General features: G+C 42.8%; 1 protein-coding gene across 2 annotated transcripts in view; it reads left to right on the plus strand.

The window, feature by feature from the left end:
• CNTNAP5 (contactin associated protein family member 5) overlaps window positions 1–26,562 on the plus strand; it is a 311,049-nt gene that overhangs the window by 103,747 nt on the left and 180,740 nt on the right. For both annotated transcript variants that reach the window (XM_083584551.1, XM_083584552.1), the window contains one exon: window positions 24,281–24,428. In XM_083584551.1, the coding sequence (XP_083440677.1) occupies window positions 24,281–24,428 (148 nt within the window). The remainder of the gene's footprint in view (window positions 1–24,280; window positions 24,429–26,562) is intronic.

Genomic DNA, 26,562 nt, shown 5'->3' on the forward strand with positions numbered 1-26,562 from the left:
TTCTGAGTTCTCTTGCTCGAGTCTTTTTGAGGAAAGTAGCTGGTAATTTTACTTTGTCTCCTTCGTCGCTCCATCGGGCTCTGTGGTGAATTAGGCAAAATTCCTTGGTCCTTGTATTTTTTCCTGGTGAGGACCATAGTGGGTATATGGGTATATATGGATGTATGGTAGGGGGTGCTTGCTTAACGGCGGCTTATCTCTTGTTCTAAGCTGGAGTAAACAGTAGCAGAAGTGCCGATTTGTGGAAGTTGCCTCCTAAACCTCTCCAACCTCTCCAACTTGTTAGTTTCTCCAGCAATTTACATTGGGGCTTGTGAGGTATCAGTCATTTAAAATGTTAGAAAATATTACTGGTCTTAAGCTTTCACACTGTGCCTTGTTTCGTTTAAAATTCAGCTAGGTCTTTCTCCCTCATTCAACAGCCTCACGGCGTAACCAGTAAAGTAGCTAGGCAGTATAACGAAGCAGAAGAAAAGAAAACAAAAGTCCCTTGGAATAATTATCGGGTTGAACTTGCCTTGTGTTTCTTGGGGTTATAGCAGCTTCAATTCCTTCCTTTTTTTATAGATAAAAAGCTCGGCGTCCTTCCGAAGGAGTAGCTGACCTCCCCCGTCTGCTAATTACCAGCTTCGTGAAGATAGGGCGGCTTGCTGAGCCCCTTTTGGTTAAAAATAGGCCTTTGGCAGTTAATAAAAAAGAGTGATAATTTAAAACTGCTAAGCTCGGTTAAAAAAGAGGAAAAAGAAAAAAAAAAAGCTTTAGAAGAGCTGATAAATACTGATAAAACTATATATCAACGCGGAGCACAAAATAGAGCTACCACTAACGACGCCATCTTCCTTTCCTCCCTTTTGATCCAAGTTGTTAATTTTAAAAGACGTGTCATCCGTCTTCTTATAAAGCTGTTCCAGCGAGTAGCTTATCTTGCATAATACCGACACAATGGCTTCTCCTGTTAACATTTTGAGTGGTCCAAGGTCAATCTCTGGTTCTCACAATTACTTATCTTGCAGCTGGTGATTCCCCAGTTGCACTCCTGTGACAGTTTCAAAAACTCCCTCTAGAGGGAAACAGTCTCCAGTTGTATCAATCCTTTCAGACACAATTCAAGCCATAAAAATAGTTTCAATTTCCAGTTACTTTTCCTCCTTTTTAAACGCAGAAGGGGAAAATGGAAACAGTATCTTTCTCTTATTTAACTAGCTGTCAAAAATGTTTTGTTTGCAGTCAATGAACTCTCCCAAAACTTCACTCTTTCTGGCAGCCCTTACCAGGTTCGGAGCAGTGGTAATTTGGTTTTTCACTCTCTCCTGCAGGCTCGCTAAGTCCAAAGTTTCCCCCCTCTTCTCCTGCTTCCAAGGGGGGTTTTGTAATTTTAACCGATGAAAATTTAATCCTTTGCCAAAAACTTTCAAAGACTTTAGCTTATAACGTCTTTGCTTCAATCTATTTACAAAAAGGGAAGGCGGACTTCCTGTTTAAGACCTTCCCCGTTTCGGTGCCAAATTAAGGTATTTAAAGATCCAATTTTCCATTCTACTCACGGGTAGTTGTTTAAAATCCAATTGTCCACAGGAAAAAGTCAGCGCTCTCCGCCAACAGCAATGCGGCTTCCCTCCGTGAAAGAAGCAGTCAATTCGAAGCACCGCGCCACTCACCCCACGTCGCTCCGGATCCCCGAAACCGGGTTTCCCCGCGAGTAAGGGAGGCGCAAAAGGTGCCAGCCAAATCCCAGGTTCACAAGCTTCTCCCGCTTGTGATTTCAATGGGTTTCCGCCTTCGCCGTGGCGGTCAGACCCTGCTTTTCACGGAGCAAGTTCCTCCCGATCGGAGGAGCTCCGCCATTGCCGGAGGCGCCAACCCCGAAGTCCCACAGGTCACTTGTTGACTCATAAAGTGAGGACTCTGGTGTTTCTACAGTGGTACCTCTGGTTATGAACTTAATTCATTACAGAGGTCCATTGTTAACCTGAGGTACCACTTTAGCTGATGGGGCCTCCCGCTGCCATGCGATTTCCATTCTCATCCTGGGGCAAAGTTCTTAACCTGAGGTACTACTTCCGGGTTAGTGGAAGTCTATAACCCGAAGTATTTGTAACCCGAGGTACCATTGTACAGTGGTACCTTGGGTTAAGTACTTAATTCTTTCCAGGGGTCCGTTCTTAACCTGAAACTGTTCTTAACCTGAAGCACCACTTTAGCTAATGGGGCCTCCTGCTGCTGCTGCGCCACCAGAGCACGATTTCTGTTCTCATCCTGAAGCAAAGCAAAGTGAGGTACTATTTCTGGGTTAGCAGAGTCTGTAACCCCAAGTGTTTATAACCTGAGGTGTTTGTAACCTGAGGTACCACTGTACTAGATCAGCTACTCAGTGACTGACTAGAGGCAGTTATTGAGGGCAGAAGGTGGGCTGATTGTCTGAATGTAAGGAAAGCCTACTGGATCAGGTCAATGGCCCATCTAGTTCAGCATTCTGCTCTCACAGTGGCCACCCAAATGCCTATGGAAAAACTAAAAACCGGGCCAGCACTTTCCCACTTGTGATTCCCGGCAAGTGGTATGCAGAAGCCTACTGATTCCAGCCGTGGAGGCAGAACATCTCCATCAGAGTTAGTAGCCACTGATAACTTCATCATTCATGAATTTGTCCAATCCTCTTTTAAGGCCATCCAAGTTGGTGCCCATCATTACTTCTTGTGGGAGTGAATACGATAGTTTAACTACGTGCTGAGTGAAGAAATACTTTAGTTTGCCTGGCTTGTATCTTTCAGTGTTCAACTTAATTGGATATCTCCAAGTTCTAGTATTATGAAAAAGGAAGAGAAACTTTTCTCTGTCAACTTTCTTCATGCCATGCATAATTTCACACACCGCCGTCAAGTCACCTCTTACTTGTCGTTTCTCTCAACTAAAATGCCCCAAAGCTTTCGCTCACATGGGAGTTGTTCCATTCCCTTGATCATTTTGGTTGCCCTTTTCCAAACTTCTTCCGAGTGAGAAAGTGCTGTGGGAGATGGAGAACTGGCAAGGTCGTATCTGGCTTAAGAATAAAAGAATAAGTTTGCTTTAGCTGATCAAACTCCGGAGGATAATGACATTCTTCCTTCAACAATGCAGCCAGATTTGTCTATTTAGAATATTTTAACCCACTCTATATCCCCAATATGCTTTCAGAACAGCTTATAAAAGCTGTTGTATGCCTAAAACAATCAAGTTTTAAAAAATATATTAACATATAATCAGAAATAACATGTGAAAGATGTATTTGGGCAGCATTCCCCCCACATTCTTGGTCTTCCTTGGGTTGTAAGGTGAGAGACCCAATAAGGACCTGGGAGGCAAGTGGGGTGGGGGTGGGGTGGACTTCACTCAGCCCAGGATGAAGCCACATCTTCCTTTATTGTTAGTCAGAAGATCCCAGACACTAGTTCCCACTGAGGGCTTTTGATGGAAGTCCATGGTGGAAGCAAGTCTTCCTTTGAATGCTCTTGGAAGCTGACAAAGGAGAATGTAATGTCCACTCCCTGTTATGTATATCAAACTTCCAGTACTGAGAGCTGTACAGCCTTATACAGCTGCTGCTGCTGCTGCTTCTGCTTCTTCTTCTTCTTCTTCTTCTTCTTCTTCTTCTTCTTCTTCTTCTTCTTCTTCTTCTTCTTCTTCCTCTTCTTCTTCCTCTTCTTCTTCTTCTTCTCTCCTCCTCCTCCTCCTCCTCCTCCTCCTCCTCCTCCTCCTCAACTAAGGGCAGTACTTAAAAATATATTAAAACACCTAAATCAGTGCAAAAACTTTAAAACCAACAATATAAAGCAGATGCAAAAACAAAATATCAGTGATAACATATTTTAATATGAGAAAAGAATATCAGGTGAGTGTGTATAAATATACAAGCATCCCTGTGTTGGAGCTTTATGTTTTTGATATGTTTGGAGTTGGTGCATGCAAAACACATGACAACACTCCCTCTGCCTGCCTTCTGCTTTTCCAACTGCTCCAAGACCCACCAAAATTCTGTTGGGCAAAACAAAAGGCGGAGACAGGTATTTCAATATTTTGATGGAGTGTCCCTTCCTACTAAGCAGGAAAGTGAGGACACACTTCCCGCCATCTACTGGCAAGACGGTGATGCTATCCACATCTGTTTCTACTTGTAGTGAAGGACAGAAATTAGTAGGCTCCAATGAATTGCCTTTTTGTCCAGGAGCAGTCTCTGTACTCTAGGTAATCATCAGTATGCTTAGGTATTCAGAGCAGTGGCTGATTGCCTGAACCCCAGACATTCCTCCTCCTTCCCTCCCTTCCCATCTCTTCCCTTCCCTTCCCTTCCCTTCCCATCTGCATGGGTTTTCCAAAGTTATTTGGAAGCCTTTTTCAAGTCAGCTTCCAGTTGTTTGTATACTAGAGCACCCATCCTCTTTGATGCATCTGAATGCCTTTCCATGTTTTCATCCAATATATATTAACTGTGTGAATCGAGCAGACCTCAGCCTGCTGCCTTTGTGCCTGACATTGGTGCATCAATCAATGCCTGCACATTGAGCAGAATGTATCAAAAAGAGCACAGGCACGAATGCAGTTGCTGTTGTACCCCTTGATCATGCAGAACTCTTAACTGTGTGGAGCATCTATGCATTTGTAATTGTAGGCACTTGATTTCATTCACCCAACTCAATGTTGCAGAGGACCAGTGGGAACTGACCTTACACCCATGCTGAGGGATGTGGGGTCCTACCATCAGATGGGAAACTGAGGGGTGACCATCCATAGCCAGTACCAGTATTCCATGCAGCTTCATCTTGCTGAAGGTAGCAGCTTTATTTCTCAGCTTTCATTCCACTACAGTTAGGTTCTTAAAGTATTTAAAAATAATGACATATTAAGCTTGCATATCCATTCGGCTGCTATTGTTTGAAGCATTTCTTTACAAATTTACCTGTATATTAAGAAAGCGGGGGGATATGCTTGAACAAAAATAGAAATGAAAATTTCATCCCAAGTCCCAGTACAGTTTTCATGCGCTGTTTTGTTTTCGTCAGTGTATAACACAGTGCTATAAAATTCAATCAGTTTTAGCTTTTGGATTTAGGTAATACTTGTATATATTACAGACCTCTGGAGACAGAAAGCAAATCAGCAAAGTGATAAGAGGATGAAGCCTTCTAGAATAGATTAATAAAGGGGATGGCTGAATATCCCTTGGGCTGAGAATGCAGCCTTAAGAATTTTCAACCAGATTAATCATCTATGTAAAATAACCAGAGCACCAAGAGTTCTTCAAATGTTTCTTCTATAAGACACAACTTGAATGGGGGGTTGTTTCCAATTTGCAAATTAAAAAGCGACTATTTATTTCTTTTATGTTACTTTTAGAATTGGATTCATCTCCTTTGAGAACTTTCTCTCCTTTCATTTGTGATATATTTATCTCTGTGCTCATTTGAGTCACCTTTGTTTTGTTTGAGAAGATACTATTTGCCTTGATTTGGTTTCTGCTCAATATACCATTTCATAGACTTGTATTCCTGGGAGGAAGTTAATATTTAAGGCATAGGAAACAACAGTGCAATCCTGTTCCAAATCTGAGATGAGGCCTGGCAAGTACGGAATCGAGCCTAGGGTGCTTCATTTTCGGGTTCAAGAAGTACAGGGATACCTAAGAATGGAATGGCGGTGGCAGTTATGCGGAACTAGGCAGTAAGTCATACAAAGAAAAGTCAAAGACATTAAGACTATTTGGTTTGGGAGGAGATAGTGTATCTTCTACCAAAGAATTATAGTTTTCTGTAGGTGCTAAAACTTATTTGGTAGAAATCTCCTTACAAGAGTTACAATTCTCGGGATATTTTAGCAGGAAGCAATGAAAACTGTGGTTAACATTTTAAGTTTAGACATGCCTTTAAAGCAGACATGGGACGCTTCTGACAGGTGTATGGGGCCATCAGCTTCTCAGTCACCTGACATTGTATGGCTGCAATTGATTCAAAAATCAAAGAAAGAATCAGTCACACATTCAAAGTGCATCCCTAATTCTTCCTTTTCAACCAAATGTTGAATTCAAGCTACAGCTGCAAAAATTCCAGCAGAAAGCAGCACTAAAATTCATTGTTAAATGAAACCCCTACTCTAATCAGGGATTTGCTTTGTGCAGAAGCTCAGATCCTAGTGAGCTGTGTATTTGGCACTCAATTTAAAACCACCTTGGCTTGGCATTTGACAGGGATTTGGCCACACTCTGATCAGGAGCTCCTGTGTGGAACTTATTCCAGCAGGATTTGCACTTGCAAATTTAAAAGGCGCTGAATGCAAGCCCTGCTTGCAGAGGAATACATTCTAAGGTTTAGAGGTGTTCCCCTACAGCTGTGATTTTACCTGCCTCCACATGCGCTACCTTGCCCCCATGATTTAGGGAGTTTGGGGCTGTGTGTTGTCAGTGTGCCCTGCGTGCATGCCCCACAGCATGTGCACATGATGTCAGCATGCCCTGTGGCATGTGTGCGTGGCTGCCATATAAGTTGGGGGGGCCTGGCCCTCTGAATTAGAATTTTGTGACATCCTCGGCTGCCTCACACTGGTCATCTTATGTCAACAGGTGTGGGGCAGGTGACTGTGGCATCGTCATCATCATTTTTTATTTGTATGCCGCCTTTCCACAGTTAAAAAACAATGCTCAAGGCAGCATAAAAAGAGTTACATAATTACAAAAGTCATAAACAATAAATAAACCACATTAAAAAAATGCGCAACCAAATGGGAAACAATATCCACATAAATCAAAATCTAAAACTAAGAATACAGCATTAATATCAGTTTAAAATGACATAGGTAAAAAATAACAGCAATTTAAACAAAAAACAAAAACAAAACAAAATGGAGCCCTCTCTGCCCAGCAGCAGCAGTGGCAGCAGTCCTTTATAGAGCCCATCAGGCCCCGCCCTGGGCCCGGTGGTGAGTGGCAGGACTGGGGCCCTCAGGCGCTGAGCAGGGGAGTCCTCCTGGGTGGTAGCAGCTGCAGCAGTTCTTATAGGCCTGTCAGGGAAATATTGCCTCACAGGTCTAATTAGAAAACTTGGTGAGGCTAGTTTGGCTCATGAGCTGGAAGTTCCCCATCCCTGCTTTAAATGAATGAAGTTCAAACAGGGTCTGAAGGCAGCTTTGGTTATTGCTTCCCCATTTTCATGCTTTGGAGGTGCAAGGACATAGGACAGAAAAGAGGACTGCAAAATGTATCTTTATGGGACATAAAAGAAGCTGTGTGTTAACAGATGCATTTTTTGTGGTGTCAAGCATACTAGGAACATCTGCAATGTCTTTATGACAGATATCTTCCAGGGCATTACAAGAATGTTTCTCTCTCTCTCTCTCTCTCTCTCTCTCACACACACACACACACACACACACACACGAGAGAGTATTTTTAAAGCATCAAACAGCACTTCAGGCATGTTTGCTCTGGATCTTGGAAGGATGCTGTTAACCACTAAAACTAAACATTTATTGCATTGACTAATAAAACAGAGATATATTTGAAAAGGAAAACATATATATTCTTAAGGCTTCCACCTTCTTTAGCTGCTCTGATGTGAATCAAATGGTGCAGTGAGGAGGGAATATTTAGATGTATTTGCTGTAGTATATATGCAGACTGTTTTGTACTGTTTTAATGATGTTTTATTGTATATATTGTCGTACACTGTCATGTTGTATTGTACAAATTAGCAGTATCTAATACTTTTATAACCAGATAAATCAATAAAATAGATGGTTTTTCTTGTTACCAATGTTCTTGGATCAGATTGCATATTTATTGCAATAATTGTTCAATCAGATGGACTGTTATTATCTAAAGTGTTTTGCAACTAGTAGTTCCATTGATTGATTGATTGATTGATTGATTGATTGCCAATCTTGTGGATTTATGGTTCTTAAAATGTTTGTGCATAGGTCAGTTGTTGTTTTACCCACATGCTGAGTGAATGTGGCCCCCTGTCCATTTGCGCTCAATTGGACATTGCATGCTTTTGTTTGATACCTTCAGGATTGGCAGACTTTACTGTAACAGCCTCCATGAGATCAACAGAGGCAATTCAGTGATTGGTTCATAGGTATATGATTCCGAGATTGCTGATTGGTGGTCTGGGTACAGTTTTCACTACTAATCTGCATGGATTTGGAGGCAGGGGCAATGTTGCAACAGGAGGGTTGCTGATTACTTTAAGAAGTCATCCAGTGTTTTTGTTAACACTAGGTTGCTTCTTCCAATTGCCAGGTGATATTTAGAAAATACTGGATGGGATCCATGTGGAAAGGGATTTCTACATGGAAAGAAAACACAAAGCAAGGTCCAAACGTAGGGCAACTTTACATAGAACTGTAGAGCTGGAAGCCATCCTGAGGTCTGTCTATCTATCCTTGCAATGCAGGAATATGCAGCTGTCCCACACAGGGATCAATCTTGCAACCTTGGGATTATCAGCACCACACTCTAACCAACTGAGCTATCCAAGTTGACATGCGGGGGGGGGGGGGGAATTGCTAGTTGACCCTTGAGTCCCATAGATTCTATGTTTAAGATGTGTATACAATGTATTCCACAACATATAGTCTTATACATGATGAGCACACACAAGAAAGGTTAGGCTGCTACCCAAGGATTGTCCTAGGTTCCTCCCTGCATGTAAATATGGCTTTTCATATGGGCATTGAATTGGAAGTGGGAGAAACTGAGATATGAAAGCTAGGAGCTAAATGGTACCTTAAACCTAGGTTATGGGTATAACAATGGAAAGCCTAGGTGTACTTTTTTATAACAAGAATACAAAGCTGGAAATGAATGAACTGCAGCTAAAATATTATGTTCATTTTTCACATGGTCTAGTCCAGGTATCCCCAAACTTGGCCCTCCAGATGTTTTGGGACTAAAACTCCCATTATCCCTAGCTAACAGGACCAGTGGTCAGGGATGATGGGAACTGTAGTCCCAAAACATCTGGAGGGGTGAGTTTGGGGGTGGCCAGTCTAGTCCTTCCCCTGCCCACGCCCCTAATATTCTTCAGAAGGTCTCTTCTCCTGTCTTCACAGAGTAGCTGGAAGTGGGGAGGCAGAAAAAGGTCATCCTTTCCTTCTACTCTGCAGTTTTAATCTGAAATCTTAGGCGCAGTACTGCGCCTAGAGCTCAGGAACTGCTTGCACTAATGAAATTCCCTGTCGCAAAATGTGCCTAGAACAGTGGGAGTTTTGAACACTGAAGTGGGATGGAAAGCCCCACTCCTGTCCCTTTGCATGCAAGCTGCGTGTATGATCCCTGTGCATGGAAGCTGGCCACACAATGATCATGTGAAGAGTGCTCTAGTGAAGAGCAGCCCTTAATGTCTAAACTGAAAATATCAGATCTCAGAAGCCTCTGCTTTCTAGTATGCTAGGCTATTATATGTTCCAGTCAACAAAAACATATGGATAGGTGATTAATGAATGGCAACAATTCATTGAAACATCTTGCAGTTTTATATCAGTTTTAAATCAGCGCTGAGTTTATGTCCTGTTGTGAAGACCAATGTTACAATGGAAAGACAGAGAATTTCTGACAATATTTAATGTTTTCATATGAAACATTCGGAACCTGGGACTTTGAATGGAATTATTGTCTTGCACAGTGCAGTGATATATCCCTATTGCCCTTTCAAATGATGCACCCAGGGAGTTGAAGGAGTCCTCTGGACCCTTTCACACCATATGCTAACAAGCCTTATTGATTACACTTGTCATAACTCTTCTAAAAGAAGAGCCCAGTGGAGTTGTATTTTATAGCCAGAGCGGTTAAGGTTTTAAAAGTGCCGCACTGCCCCATTCTATTAAACAATCTATGCTGCAGAGGCCAGGATAATCTGAGTGCTCATCTATGGCTTTCTTTACCTCTAGCATCTCTCAGAATGTTTTTGCCATCCTACACTGAAATCCTTTAAAATTCCACAGGTAAAATGACAGTGTGTAGAAGCAGGCTGGCAGAGGACCTGGAAGAGGATCAGGAGCTGGTGGGCACATAAGATTGATATCAGTGCCCCTGACACACACAACCAGAAGGGGGATGGGCTCCTTGCAATCTATAGGAGTGGAGTAGAACCTCTGGTCTGCTGGCACAGGTCCATATATTTCAGCAGCCCCTCCCTGTACGACTCCCAGGCAGCAGGGTGGTGAGGTAGAGACAGCAAAGTTTGTCCATTTATTTATTTATTTATTTATTTATTTATTTATTTATTTATGGTGTCCTCTCTGCTGTAGCCAATATAACAGCAGTATATTAATTCTGTTCCAACTAGACTATCCCCTCCCCACACAGGGCCATCAACTGCCCTATGACAAATACAGTGGTACCTTGGTTCTTGAACTTATTCCATTCTGGGAGTCTGTTTGACTCCCAAAACCATTCGAAAACCAAGGCACAGCTTTCAATTGGCTGCAGCACCTTCCTGCACTCAAGTGGAAGCCACGTCGGACGTTCGGCTTCCGAAAAACATTTGCAAACCAGAACACTTACTTCCGAGTTTGCAGTGTTCAGGAGCCGATTTGTTTGACAACTAAGTTGCTCGAGAACCAAGGTACCACTGTATGTTAGTGTGTAAGGGTTTATGTATGCAAGGGGGAGACAAGAAAGGGTTAAACTAGGTGTGCTGCTTAATTTGGGGTGTGTTTGTCCTGCACCTGCAGCTAGTTAAGCATGCGAGAGTGACTCAGCACAATCTAAAGTATAAATACAATTTGAAGCAAGTTTGCTCCTGGCCCTTGCCCTGAGCCTAGTATGTGTTCAAACATTGCCAGGAGACTGTATGCTCCTAGAAGGTCTGTATGCTACAACCGTATGTAATTTATAAGCAGTGCAACTGCATTACAGTGCAAGTAAACCTAGAACTGTCTGGTGTATTTCTGTTCCATTGGCACACTCTGCTGGTGTGTTGAATAGGCACTCTGTGTGACTATACCACCTTAAGAACTGTACCTATGTTACTATTTATTTCAGGAGCAAGTAAATTACACCCCCAAGCCTACTATTCCGTATTACGGGAGGAGGGGGAGAACCCTGTAAACTAATCTGGCTTCCTTCTACCGGCTTTCAAGTGAAAAAGAGACAAAGCATATTAAGAAGAGTACACTTCAGATGCTTTCCTTTAGCGCATTCATTACAGAGACCTAGGCTGTGAATTCTGTGTTACCTAATGTCTGCCTGCCAGCTTATAATGTGCCTATTGCCTTCATTGTTAACCGGCAGTGTCACTGGTCTTATTAAAATAGAAACCAAGAACATTTGCATCATAGCCTGGTGTTATATGATGTGTTTGCATTGGTTAGTAGTTATTTAATTGCAGTGCCATTTCTCTGACTGCGTGCATCTGTAACCACAAATGTCAGAGAGAGAGTTAACGATTGCAGCCCGAGGAAGTTTGCTGCCTGTGTCAAATTAATAAGGGGGAAAGCACAATGGTCTGGATGCAAAGTACTGGGCCCAGATCGTTCTTTGTGCTGCTGTGAATGTGGGTGGTGAAGAGAAAAAACTGTATCAAGAACAATTGATACCATATAATGAGCCACGCTTCAGTTTTAAGGTCATGTCAGTCTGTGTGCCCGAAAAGAATCAATGTGCTTTTCAATTAAATTAGGTGGGTGCCAAGGGAATTGTGATGGGGGAGTGCAAAAATGACTGTATTTTGGGTTGGCATTGATCAGTTTGCAATATTACCATTATTATTATTCAATGCACTGTTATTAGTATTACTGTTATTATCATTGCGTAGACAGGCGGAGACCCCCCCCCAACCCAAGGCTGGCTCCCATATGGAATAAAGACACACGACACTTTGTTGTGGGATGAAAATTGGCCACAACTTTATTTAAGATTCAGGTATAGAGAGACCTTGGCTTAGGCCTTGGGCGTTTATCCCTCCCAGTCCCCAGCCGGGGGCCTGGGAGACATCAGGGTTATCCAGATTGAGTGGGGATTGGACTGGCTCTGGAGAACGTCTGTTCAAGGAGAGAGCCCGCCCCCCAATTCACCGCAACGTGGGGGAGACCAATGACAGCCTCTCGGTGTATGGCCAATGACTCCCCTCAGAACAACCCCTTTAACGGGGAACCCTGGGATTGCCACCGCAGGGGGGAGGCGTGGGTCACTGCTTCATGGTCCCCCTCCCCCATTTTAGGGAAGAAAGACTAAAGGGTTCCACCCAAGTCCGGAAACCGCCAAAGTTGTGACGTTTTGCTATGGGGAAGGTAAAACCTGCCAATGCAGGAAAATTCCTTTCTGGCCCTTTAACAGTGACCAATACATAGCAGCGCCAGCACACCTGTGAAGAAGAAGTTAACCTGCAAAGGAAAGCTTAACTGAGGGAGGGTGGGGTGGGAGAAGCTATGGAGCCGACTGTGATTCCCCAGGTAAGTTCCACCGTCTATTGTGTGGGTAGGGAAGTCCCACCCCCAACTGGCCAACTCCCCTGGCAATGCCTCCCCCACTGGGATTGGTCCAAGGTTGGGTGGGAACCTCCAGGTACCCAGCCGGGGGCGGGGCATGCCAGGCAATACTGTTAGGAGCCATGTAGGATCAGGGGTGCTGTGCACGTCCACACAAAGTATGCCCCCCATTTGATGTGGGGAGTGGTCATTATTAATCAGCACCTAGAAATATCTGTGCTCTGCACATTCATTAAAAGATAAGGTTCACAATCCAATAGACAAGATATAAAAGAAAAACAAAATGGGAAGGGAAGAGGAAAGCAATCGACATCAGAGAGGTCTGGAGGGTGGCAATATGAAAACAGGCCTTTTCTATGGTGGCTCCACCTTTGTGAAATGTTTTCCCCAGGAAGGCTCGCCTGGCACCTTCATTGCATATCTTGAGGTGCCAAGGGAAAATGTTTCTTTTTAACCAGGCCTTGGGCTGATGAACATTCTATGTCCTTTTAAATGTGCTTGTGGGGGGAAGTTATTAGTTTTTCTTTCTTTTTTTATGTCTTTTTTGTTCACATTTTGTAATTTGTGTTGGAAGCCACCCTATGATCTTCAGATGAAATGCAGTGCACTGGCTAAACCTATAGCTAAGGAAGCCTTTACCTTACTTTTGTGTGGCAGAGTTTTGTTCTTGACTCCCTGAGTAACACTATTAGTCTCTGCAAGTGAGATCTATAACAACATGCTGAGCTGTGTCCATAATGTGCTGCTGGATCTGATCTTCTTCTCTCCCCCCCCCCTGTGTTCTGTTGTTTATTCTGCTACTTTTGTCTCCCCCTCTTGTCCTTGCTTAATGATCTCCTCCATCTCCCATCTTGCAACAGATATTGAGAGGGGCTCCATTAAGAACAAATATAATTTTTGATGAAAGAAGTGGTCTCTGTGGCAGGAGCGCCTATGCTTTCCTTTGGTTGGTTCACCATTTATGGACAGGGAGAGCCAAGCCATGGACACACACTCTCTGGTAATCTCCAGGTTCATTCAGGGGGAGGGGGGAGGGTGCTTGACTGACTCCTCCCTGCAGCTTACTTTCCTCTGCCACATGAGTGTATACATGCACAGATTTTTGTGGGCACCTTTTAATTTTTTTGTAGTTCTGTAAACATCTGGGTTCAGCTGAGTATGCAGAGATAGTTTTGCTTCTCAGTGGGGCCACTTTGCCTACAAAGCTGTCAGCCTAGCATTGATGAAAGATCCCCAACTCCTCTATCTATCACTAGCTCACAATTTACCGTAACTGCCTTCCAGCAAGCCCTTCCAAATTATACCATATGTCACTTCCCACTTCACAAATCCGTATGCACTCTGTAAAATAGTTCAGCATTGCCATCTTAGGAAAACTCTGTTATGCACCCTTCAGTAGTGGTGCAGATAGGCAACTTTAGAGGTTCTTCCAGGCTCCATTTTTAGATGGCAAAATGTATTTCTTTGTGTACGTCAAAATGCAGCTAGCTGGCAATCCTGCATTTGGTGTCCCTGCGGATTATTTTAAAACACTGGTTTCTTTCTCTTTTTTCTGACAGCAACCGTGGTGGTGACAGGGGGATGGTGAAGGGGGAACAGAAAATCAACCAACCCCATGCCTGCCCTGCAACCTCCCTTTCAACTTTCCTGTGTTGCAGATTGGAAGGGGTTTTGTGATCCTGCCCAGTGTCAGAGGAGCAAAGGAAAGCACAGGGAGGGTAGCAAAAGGTTTTGCAAGCATTCCACAGGGCACAGGGGGCGCTCCTTTCTATCTCCTATGTTGGTGGTAGAAGGGAGACACATGGGGCAGCTTAAAAAATCAGAGGTGGGAGGGAGAAGCACATTCCATTCAATGGGAGCCATTTCCCCCCTCTTTGAGCAAGGCACACTCCTACTGCCTATCAGCTGATGGGCAACTAACTGCAAATGAATAACCAGGAGTCCACTTTCAGCTCCTGGTTGTTCCTTTAAAGCCCTGCCCTTATTTGCTCACCCCAATATCATGTATGGCATCAGGTAAAGAGCAGGTGGATGTGGCTTCCCTGAAAATGCCTGGCCCACAGACTGGAAGTTCCCCACCCCAGCTTGTCTGCATCATGTTGTTCTTGTTGTAAAGATCCCTAGTGAATCATTCTGCATTCGTTAGGTTTGCTTTGGCTTCCCTTCAAATTGGCGGGGGTGGGGGAAGCTCAAAATAGAAATCTGCATCCTGTTAAAAATCACACTTCCCCACTCTCCCTCCCAAAAGTCAAGCACTATCACTTGTTAGTTTTAAGTACAGGGGAGAGAGATTGGGGGGGGGGCAGAGAGAACACAAAACATATTGATTTAAATGCTAAGAGATGGCTGTGGGTGATGGAAGTTTAGGAGTCTTGAGAAAAGCACAGCATCAAATGGATTCTAGGTGTGAATCCTTGTTTGATGCATGACAATTTAATAACATAACAAAATTGTCCCCTTCAGTGACAAAAGCAGCATCCATGTTATCATCAACAACTAGTTGAATAGGAAGAGACTATTAATTGTGATTTTATTTATCAAGTAACTACAAAAAATAGGTGCTCTGCGTAAAACAGGAATAATGGAGAAGCATAGCTCCATTGCTCAGACTTACAAACCAAGGCTAGTTCCTTGAGTTGCCTGTGCAAAGGGGTGCAAAATAAACTGAAGTTGAATCCTGATAAGGCAGGCACTGTGAGTGAGAAATTCCTGGGTCTGGGAACAGGGAATTCAGAATGTGGTTGCACTCTCTCTCAAAAGGCAAGTTTGGGTGCTCTTGGGTCTGTCTTTGTCAATGGAAGCTCTAGTGACCCAAGTGACAAGGAGAACTTACTTCCAGCTCTGGCCAAGCTATTGTTGGCAATTTTATAATTGGATGACTAGAAGCCACTGATAGCGCAGGATGATGCAGCTATGTGGGACTTCCTACGCACCCGCATATTGCTGGTGGTGAGGATCGGCAATGGCTGCTGATTAGTCAAGGGTAAGCTGTTGGTTTTTAGACCTATAAATCTCTAGAGAGTTTGGGATTGGGTTATCTCTGAGACTGCCTTTCCCCATATAATCTGTCCAGGTCAGTGTGATCTACCAGTGAATTGCTCCCAACAGTAGCATGACCTAGTGAGGTTTGATTGGCTGGGGCTCAAAGGAGGGTACAATGTTTTAATATGAAAAGTGGTGTATAAATAAATTAATAAAATGGGCATGGTCACTGGTCCTCCTTGATTACCTGGATAGTGTGCCTTGTTTTTGCAGGTTGTGTGTGGTGCCTTAAGTAGCAGCAGTGGTGCTGAGTTTCATTAGGAGTGTTAGTCAGTGGAGTCCTGTGGTCTCATGCCTATAGGAGATTGTGAGAAAACTTGTGTTTGCAATCTATCCTTCTCCTTTATTTTTAGCTTTGTATCAGCGGTTGTCAAGTTGGGGTCATGGTTATGGTGGAATCACAGTGCAACAATGGCATAGATCCATTAGTATTAATCTTTAGTGCAATGAGAGATGGAGAAAAACTGTTATTTATCTGCTTTCTCCACACCATGCATAATTTTAACACTTTGAAAAAGACACATAACCTCCCTTTCTACCTTTGTAGCTACACTTGGTTTCATAAAGAGATCAAATTCTAATCTAAATCGTTTTCAGTTATCTACTGGATATTTGAATACAGTGAAGAGTACTGGAAGACTGAGCTGTCCCAGCTGGTTTCATTTGACAGTATTTCTCCTGCAAACTTTTTCTCCATTCCAACTTTCCTTGATACTCAGTGCAATTACTCTAACCTGTGCTGGACTTACATCAGCTATCCATTTGATAATGCCATGCTATCATATTTTGCTAAGGACCCAAGATCCTTGGATCTCAGGATCCAAGTTGCCCAAAACAACTTGCAGAAAAACATTTGTAACACTCTCATTCTAATAACAAACTTAGAAAGGTCTACAACTAAGTTTTACCCAGATTAGACCTATTAAAATTAATGGATCTTTGGACCTATCTACTCTGAATAACCAGCAGGAACTGAGCCAAAACAAGAGGGTGTTATCAGAATGTTCCAGGGATCCCTGACATTTCTAGAAGTTTAAAATATCTTTTAAAAGCTAAAAAGGGCCAGCCACCTCAAAAACAACTATCCAACGAGGACTTAGTATTCTCAGTGGTAACTAGAAGCCACATGATTGTGAGTGGGGGGGGGGGATAAAATGAAGGAAAGAGAGTGAATCAGCTTGCTTGAGCCCCAGGAGTCATCAACCTTCAGGGGCCAGTGGGTACATTTGGAATATTGTGAAAGTTATGTGGGCACCAGTCATAAAATGGTCGTCATGGGTATGGGGCATAACACAAAATGGCTACTGTGGGGACAGCAAAACAGTGTACATACGTTACCTCACCAGGAACCCTATCTGTGTGCTGAAAAGAACCTATATCACCCCCCACCACCACACTCACACACAGAGGTAAGCTTTTTGCACCTCTTCTCTCTTCCCAACTGAAGGGGAAGAGTTTCTAATCCTGGAATCCAGAGTAAAGAGGAACTGAGCACAAGGTTTTTGTGGGGGGTATACTGCAGCATTTTGTTGGTGGTCCTACTTGTCAATATCTAAAACCTATTTACAATTATTTATAACTATTAAAACAAGTTATAAGTATTGTATGGAGAGAAAGCATGTAAGTGACTGCTTATTCTGTAAACTCAGCTCCAACTGAGAGTCTCTCTTGGTTTACACAGTAAAATACAACCATCTTAAAGAGGTAATATCCACAAAGTCATATTTCAAGGGAGCTTTTCTGAGATTATTACCTGCGGAAATGCTGAAGACAGCTTTTCTAACGCCTCTTGAAAGTGTTGTGTTATACCTGCTTCTCTTTTTTCCGTTAGCCAAATGTCATTTGTAGATCCCACTTCACATGTCTCCCACTCTCACTTACGCTTAGGAGCATAATGAGAAACGGACATTTCTCATTTTAAAAAGATTGTCTGAAAACTTCTACACAGCTTCCTGTTGTTAAAAATTCAGCTATTGACAGGCATCAATAGGCACCTTGCAAGGTTTTGTGTTGATGCCTGGTGGTTACGTAATTAAAACTGTGCAGATGGAAGGAAGCAACAAAGCTTAAAATAATTCAAGAGGGAAAGAGTCTGGAGAAGAAAATGTGCCCACATGCCATCTTAAATAGGAGTACTTCAGTCTTTAATACCATACAATGTACTTAACACAGGATATTATTGCTTATGGTATTTGTTATAACACAAAGAACTTCCAACTCAGGCTCATCCATGTGGCAGTTCCCTCCCGTGTAACAGGAAGTCCTCCTGAGTCCCTGAAAGGCTGCATAAGCACTGCCTGGGACTTAGACCTTATTGAGTGGACTCTGTCGCCTCAACACCCAGGGAGGCAGGATGTTTCTGGAAGGGAAGAACAATATATTTTAAACTCCTGCAAGAAGGTTGACGTAAAGTTGCCAGAATAAACTGCTGGACTATTCATTCTGTACCAAGGTGCTCTTGAGTGGGACCACTGGCTCACTGTTGTGGGGTATTGTCTGTGAATCCAGGAAGGCTGCCTTAATGCACAGAGAGAGGCATCTTTGTCATTGTTGGGGGTAATGAAGAGTGTGCTGTAGCACTGACTTAATCCCTAATATAAAATGGGAATTGAACATCCCAGTGGCTGTGGCCACTTGTGCAAAGGGAGAGGAAGGTGGTGGGAATGAACAGAGGGGTCTTTGGATGTACCCCCACCCATGGAAGTACAAAACACACCTTCTTATTGCCCCCCCCCATGAACATATATAAGGTGAAAATGAGTTTTCTTCTGGGGTCAAAATATTTCATAAGCACTTCATTATAATTCACTTTTCTTAAAGAGAATTTGGAATGCCAAGGATTTTAGCTCATTAAGTAGAGATGGATTCTCCTGAGGGAAATTGACCCTTCTACCCCATATTCACTGCTATGGTGTTACTTTAGAGGTCTGACTAGAGGTGCTATCATACTGTTACCTGTGAAATGCAGTAAGATAATGAAATCATATTTTTTTCTCATTTTTTCGAAAAAATCATATTTTTTTCTCATTTTTTCTCATTTGAATTCACTATAGTGTGGAATAAGAGAGATCTCCCTGGGGTCATCTCCAAAGCTGGCCAATTAATTTAAAAGTATAGGAATAAGAACTACAGTGGTAGCTGGTTAACTTCTTACTGATGAGACTAATATGCAAAGGCTTTAAGCATTGCTCCCCACTGCTAGACACTAAACATATTCACCGCATTCTTAAGAATACAATTGGCTCACACAAGGTTTATGTATAGACAGAGACCTGCCTTGTCTTGTTTACACAATGTAACAATAAGTTGGGGGGCACTCAAATAGCCTCTTAGCTCCCAAAAATGTATTAAGGGGTTCCTGATAGTGTTCCACCACCAGCCCCACTAACATACTAGCTATGCTACTGATATCATGTTTTTGCAACTGTGTAAGGCACCCTTTGTGAGTACCTATGAATGAACCTATGGCTTGATTGAGTGATCCCCCTAAATATTATGTGTGTGCTCTGACCATTCTTAAGGCACTGATGGCACAAATGTTGCTGGTAAAGGTGAATGTGGTGTTAATGTATTATAATAGGCCAGACCTAGATTGAGAACGGGGGGACACGGGTGGCGCTGTGGGTAAAACCTCAGTGCCTAGGACTTGCTGATCGCATGGTCGGCGGTTCGAATCCCCGCAGCGGGGTGAGCTCCCATTGTTCGGTCCCAGCTCCTGCCCACCTAGCAGTTCGAAAGCACCCCCAAGTGCAAGTAGATAAATAGGTACTGCTTTCTGGCGGGAAGGAAACGGTGTTTCCGTGTGCTGCGCTGGTGCTGGCTCGCCAGAGCAGCTTCGTCACGCTGGCCACGTGACACGGAAGTGTCTCCGGACAGCGCTGGCTCCCGGCCTCTTAAGCGAGATGAGCACACAACCCCAGAGTCGGACACGACTAGCCCGTATGGGCAGAGGTACCTTTACCTTTAGATTGAGAATAGTCTGAGTCCAGTCCTTTAATATGGGAAGCTGTTTTAAACCAAGTCAGGCCATTGGTCAATCTATTTAGCTCAGTAGTATTGACAGTGGCTTTCCGGGGTCTCAGACAGCAGACCTTACCCACTCCACCTGAAGATGTCAGGGATTGAACCTGAACTCTCTGTATTCAAAGCAGATGCTTGACTACTAAGCAAAGGATGAATGTCTGTCTCCAACTAAGCACCTGCCCTGCTTGTTTGTAAACTCAAAGTAAGAGCTGAAGCCAGCTGAGAAGCCTAGCTGTCTGGGCCACCAAGTCAAGGTGGAATATTCTGCTTAATCTGAGTTGCACTCTGAGATCACACAAAGTGCTCTCAGCCATGATTGCTTGAAACCATGTTCCATTAATTTCAATACAGTTTACTTCCAGCAAAGTACATTCTGGAATTTCAGTCTAAATCTGTGGTCATGCAATCGATGCCTGGGTATCATAACAAATTAAAAAATAATTATTTCATATGAGTATTACAAACTTTGGTGGTGCTAAAGAGAATTTGCTTTGCAGCAAAAACTTACATTGCTAGTATTTTGCTTGGGATTTGAAGCAGAGAACTTGTGTTATTTAGCAGCTCATAATGGGTGTTTCTGCTTGAGTGAATCATGTAATCAAAACACATTGAGATGGAGGGTAGTATCTTAGTGTAACCTTGTCAACTGGGGAAAATACTCCATTTTCTCAGCTTACGTCTTTAAAATGGCCAGACCTATACGTATGGCTCCAAATAAACAACCTAATTAACTAATTTAACAGCTACATATATTTGGCAAGCTTTCCAAACAACAAAGGTTTTTTGTGTTGTTTTTTTAAAAAAATAAATGATATACTAAGCTTGTTATCCAATGCTATTTAGTGGTGGGTTGTTGTGGTTTTAATTACATTATCTGTATTGCATGATATTTTTGACAGAATTTGGGTAGGAGGAAGGAGACTATTTTCATTTTAGTGTAGATTAGATAATTTGGCAGGTTCTTTCTCACAGTCTTATAAGAATGTATATAAAATGTCAGGGAGCATTATTCCCTGGATCCTACTTGAGTGTAGGATGAGGTCCTAACAGATGTCTCCAAAGACCAAGAATTATCCCTAAAGCTGCGAGGAACATAGCTGCAGAAAGATATTTGGCATACTTAATTTCCATATCTTTTCCCCAGTCCATACATCTCTTTCTTGCTTCACATACATTTCTGTAGAATGGCCAGAGGCCCAGGATCCTCCATCTCAGAGAGGGGGACCATTAACAGCATGCAGGACACATTCTCTTCCAAGTAAGATTTCAGAGCCACATGTCAATTGCTGGCAGGGACAGAGCCAAATGTGGGTGGAGCAATGACTATAAATGTTACTGTTGTATAGTAAGCTATTCTACCCCCCCACACCACTGTATTCCGTCTAGGAAAGAAAGAGTCTATATCAAAGCTCAAGGACACATTTTAGCCACGGAGAATGGGAAGTGAGGCCAATGAGGTACAGGACATAGAAAAAGAGAGTGTGGCTGAAGAAGTTGTGTGGCTTGGAGAGAGTTCTAAGGGAAAGGTAGAGATGGGGCAGAGCAAGGTGGGTGCGGTCTGCCCTGGGTGTCACCTCTGAGAGGGGTGACAAAATGCTGTGCGGCAGTCAACGTCTGTGAGAGACGGTGTGGTTTGGCTTCCCACTGCCAAAACAGTCCACCTGCCTTATCACAAGGCATGCAATCTCCGCAAAAAAATGTCAACCACTCTGGCTTCCCCCAAAAATGAAAGCAAGTCAAACCATTTTTGCAGGCAAAATAAAAATAAAAATAAATCAATGGGGGGGTGACAATAATTTTTTTTCACCAGGTACCACCTGACCTTGCTACGCCACTGGGTAGAGAAGCTTGGATGATTATAGTTGGCCCCTGGGCCTGAGGTTCGCCACCTCTGTTTTTAGGATTATCCTGTATGATAAAGCTAAAGCTTAAAAGCAGGTGTAACTTAAGCAGGAATAGCTTGCTTTTTAAGAAGGGGAACATTTTGACCTGCTAGCATGAAAAATCTTCTACACAAATATGAAACTTACACGAGTTGTGTCCTCCTTTGCCGCTGTTCATCCTACTTGTTGTCATCATGGCTGGCTGAGGCACCTTTTCAGGGTCAGATCAAATTAGGAACTCTTCAAACTGGCCCCTACCAGGCCCTGAGTGTCGAAGGGATAGGCCTGTAGCAACGTTAGAGGTGAAGAAAAGGTGAGGCAACAATGTTCAGAATTAAACAATGTGACTTGCTTGGATGATAAGAAGTCCCAAGAAATCCCAGACTTTTATACCTAGGTAGATGACAGATCATGACTGTCAGCATTAAGGATTCCTGGTGCCCACTCATCATCAATCACAGCTCTGAATTCACTCAATGACTATAAACACAGAGCAGCCAGGCTTGCAGAAATTGCAAGAATTGCAAGAAAAAAATTGCATTTTTCTTTTTTAACTTTTTCTAAACCTTGTAGGCACTTAGTGTTTTTTAAAAAAATAAAAGATAAGAATTTGAGCTCAGAAATTATTTATCCTTCCTATCTGCCTTTCCATACCCCACCCCACCCTGTCCAATACCTTTGCTGAAGCTCAGGATATTTATCAGTATCCATCCAGCCTTGCTGGGAAAGTGATTCTGAACTCAGGGTGTCACCATTCTGCCTTTAAAGCCCTGAGCCTGTAGCCAGCTTTGTCTTAGAGTTATATAGCTGTAAGATATGAAGTAATAAACCAAATATACTACTTCACAAGGTGCAAAGAGTTTGGTAGGCCTGCTTCTTAAAGTCAATGATCCCAGCATAGTCAAATGGATCATAGAATTTTGCATATGCACTAAATCTCATTGGAATTAATTACACTTTTCACGTGCAGCATTTCAGCCTCAATTAGTGGGTGTGAAGTGGCCTGTTTGTTCAGTGGAAGGCAGTGGGCAGAGTTATGCCTCTGCACTTTCTTGCATTAGGAATGCAACAGTGCAAATTAAAAAACATCTGTGATGTGGACATCTGCACCTCCCTAGTCTTTCCTTTTCCTTCGGTTCAGCTCACCTCTGTGACTTTGGCAGGAGAGAAAGCATTAGCAGCCGCTTGAAATAACTCCCTGGGAAAGCAGTTAACCTCCAGTCTGTTGACGCACCGTTCGTGTTGGTGTGCCAACTCTCCTTCCTTCCATTTACAGTTCAGACCTGTCCCATTACCTGCCTAATAAAGTGAGAGGGAAGATAATCGCCATAGTCATTATGGTAGCCAGCTTGTGCAGATCTGTGAAGATGCCATGACTTTGGCGTCCTGGGGCTTGTGCTATCAAGTGAGATAGACACATCAGCCAGTGCCTGATGCTGCCACTTAATTTATTATGCCTTGATGAGTGGACAGTCTTTTTTTCCAAGGGAACCTTTCGTCCCCTCATGTGTAGCTGCAATGTTCTTTCTGCTTTTTAAAGATGCTTTGCCAAAGGTTGAGGAATTGAGGAGATTGTCTGTTTCCTATCAGCATCACTGCAGACACACATTAATCCCAGTTTAAAGACAAAAATGTTTCACACAGCAGCACACCCCCTTTTAATGGATTCTGATATTAACAGGTTAAAGTGCAGCTAAATGAACAGCATCCTAGATTTTAGTAGCTTTTGACTTGTGATCACAACTATTGTGTGGGGCAAGGCTATATATTACCTTGAGAGTATTGCCATAGGCATAAGTCTATCTACCTGCCATCTTCAATTTTAGATAAATATGTAGTCTAGCCATATTATGTAACTTCCAAATGAAGCAATCACAGAACCATATAATTGTAGAGTTGGAAGGGATCCTGAGAGTCATCTAATCTAAGCCCCTGCAATGTAAAAATCACAACAAAAGCATCCATGACAGATCACCATCCAACCTCTGCTTAAAAACCTCTAAGGAAGAAGAGTTCATCACATTCTGAGTGATTCCATTCCACACAACAGTTCTTACTGTCAGAAAGTTCTTCCTGGTGTTTAGGCAGAATCTCCTTTCTTGTAACTTGAATCTCCACCTTCCTTGTGACAGCCCTTTAGATGTTTGAAGACAGCTGTCATATCTCCTCTTAATCTCCTCTCTTCCAGGTTACAAATACCCAGCTCCTTCAACAATTCTTCATAAGGCTTGGTTTCTAGACCCCTTATCTGCACATATTCCAGCTTGTCAAAATCCTTCTTAAATTGTGGTTCACCGAACTGGAGACAGTACTCCAGGTGACCAAGGCAGACTAGAGTGGTACTATTGCTTCCCTTGATCAGGACACTATGCTTCTGTTGATGCAGCCTAGAATAGCATTAGCTTCTTTTGCTGCTATGTCACACTGTAGGCTCATGTTAACCTTGTGGTCTACTGAGATCCCTAGATCCTTTTCACATGTATTAGCATGACTTATTTTTTAGAAACCCATGCTGGGTCTTAGTAATCAAAGCATCCTTTTCCTAGTGCTGACAGGCTGACCATTTAGTTATATGTTCTAGGACCTTTCCTGATATTGACTGGTCAGTAGTTACTAGTAGGGTCTGTATTGTGGAAGACCCTCCATGAATATTCTACCCTGGCAGCTACATCACAAGATTTCTTTTTTTTACCCAGGAATTTTAATCTGCTGTAATTCTTAGTTTTGCTTTTTATATACTCCCTTGGGGTTTTTTTAAATTATAATATGATGTTGGCTTGTACATTATCCTGAAATCCCCCAAAGGTGAAGGATGGTAGATAAATGTTTTAAATAAGGGAAAAACCCATAACTTAACCAATTTTATTTCTTTGCAGGTCTTCCAAGGGAACAGCAATGCTGACAGTGTCATGCAGCATAAGTTTTTGCACTCAGTGAAAGCTCGTTTTGTGCGCTTCATTCCTTTGAAATGGAGTCCAAGTGGGAATATTGGCCTGCGGGTTGAAGTTTTTGGGTGTACATACAGTAAGTATTTCCTATGATTTGGCAGAAATGCCACATTTCTACTGAACTGCTGGGTACCACATTGTAAACTTCCCTCTGTTTACAACCTCTGTTGCTAGACCATTGCACTCACTGCATAGCTACAAACTGAACTCATCACCAGATGTATACTCAGTAGGAAACTGTAGTCACTGCCACTCTCTGACAAACAGTGTAATGCCACCCGCGAAACAGCTGCTTGTCTCATTTGCCCTTTTAGCAATGTGCAGAATGGCCTACAATGTTGCAGAATTATAATATATGCAAGCACAACCATTTTTAAAGATTAATTTCTTCTGCTGCAGATGGGCGAATCAGCCTTAAATTAATTTTTAATAATGGAGAAACATGTGGCTGTGATTGCCTTTTATTATATCCTAGTCATGACTATTTAAAAACACAGCAAAATGCCAGCGTAGCAAGTTGTTACTGAAATAGTTTTATTCTAGAAAGAAATGTTTTCTTAATAAGCAATCAACTGAAGTTTTATTTGCATAAGCGTATTGTAGAAGATGGAGCTTTAAGATAGATGCCCATTAAAATGCCAGATGAAGATGAAAGTTTCAAGGGTCCCAAAGACTGGGGGAAACAGAAATACCATTTAGTTAGGAGTGCCCTGAGTTGGGGAAAGGTGGGTAAATATGAAAGTCAAATAATCAAATTTCAGATTTCAAAGTTTAACTCTAACCTTGTATAATTAAAAGGTTCCAAATTGCACTGGGGATTCTTAGTATGTTAACCTGAATGCACATAAAATCCATTCTTCTGAATGTGAGAAGGTTGAAGTGGAGTTGGTTACATGCAAGGATATTGTGAGCAAGGCTTGTGGAAGTGTTTGCAACCCTCTCCCTCCTCTAAGATCACGCATGTTGGACTTGAACACCTGAATAGAGCCATTGTGGCCAGTGATGAAATAATGTATGTTTCCCTCTGAATAGCTCAGCATATAGAAATTGTTTCAGTTACCTTTGCTCTGTACTCAGAAGTGACAGCTGAACAAGGGGAAGTGGTACAAACTGTGGGGGGGGGGGAGTCAGTCACCATCAGCTCTTAAAAATTGGGCCTGGGAGAAAAAAACAGCTTCCTGAAGACAATGAAAAATAGGTTATGAAAATGCCTTAGTAGTCTTGAGTTCTTGTCTCCCCCAGGGTCCACTGTTGGCAAGTGTGCGTGTGTGGGGTGTAGGGAAGCCAACTTGAACAGTTTTAAAGAGGATTAGACAAATTCACAGAGGCTAAGGCCATCAACAAAGGTCCATATAGTTAAAGCCATGGTTTTCCCAGTAGTGAAGTATGGAAGTGAGAGCTGGACCATAAAGAAGGCTGATAGCCGAAGAATTGATGCTTTTGAATTATGGTGCTGGAGGAGACTCTTGAGAGTCCCATAGACTGCAAGAAGATCAGACCTATCCATTCTGAAGGAAATCAGCCCTGAGTGCTCACTGGAAGGACAGATCCTGAAGCTGAGGCTCCAATACTTTGGCCACCTCATGAGAAGAGAAGACTCCCTGGAAAAGACCCTGATGTTGGGAAAGATGAAGGGCACAAGGAGAAGGGGACGACAGAGGACGAGATGGTTGGACAGTGTTCTCGAAGCTACAAACATGAGTCTGACCAAACTGCGGGAGGCAGTGGAAGACAGAAGTGCCTGGGCTGCCCTGGTCCATGGGGTCACGAAGAGACGGACATGACTAAATGACTAAACAACAACAATGGCCATCATCGACTACTAGCCATGATGGTTATGCCCTGCCTCCATGGTTAGAAGCAGTAATGTTTCTGAAAACCAGTTTCTTGAAAGCCCCAGGAGGGGAGTGGGCTCTCATGCTTAGACCCTCCTTGCAGGTTTCCTACAGGCATCTGGTTGGCCACTGTGAGAACAGGATGCTGGACTAGATGATGATGATGAAGATTAAAATATGTATACTGCTCTATACCCGTAGGTCTCAGGGCAGTTCACATTGGCCTGATCCAGCTCTTTTTATGATCCTTTTATGTCCTGCTTTTTTGTGAAGAGACTGTGTTGTGCTGAGCAGCAGAGAATAATCTGCTTCAATATACTCCTATTGCCTGTTCCCTTTCCTCTCTGCCTTCTTCAAAGGAAGGATTTTTACAAA

Source organism: Podarcis filfolensis, assembly GCF_964270895.1.
Source record: "Podarcis filfolensis genome assembly, chromosome: 1".
Classification (NCBI taxonomy): Eukaryota; Metazoa; Chordata; class Lepidosauria; order Squamata; family Lacertidae; genus Podarcis; species Podarcis filfolensis.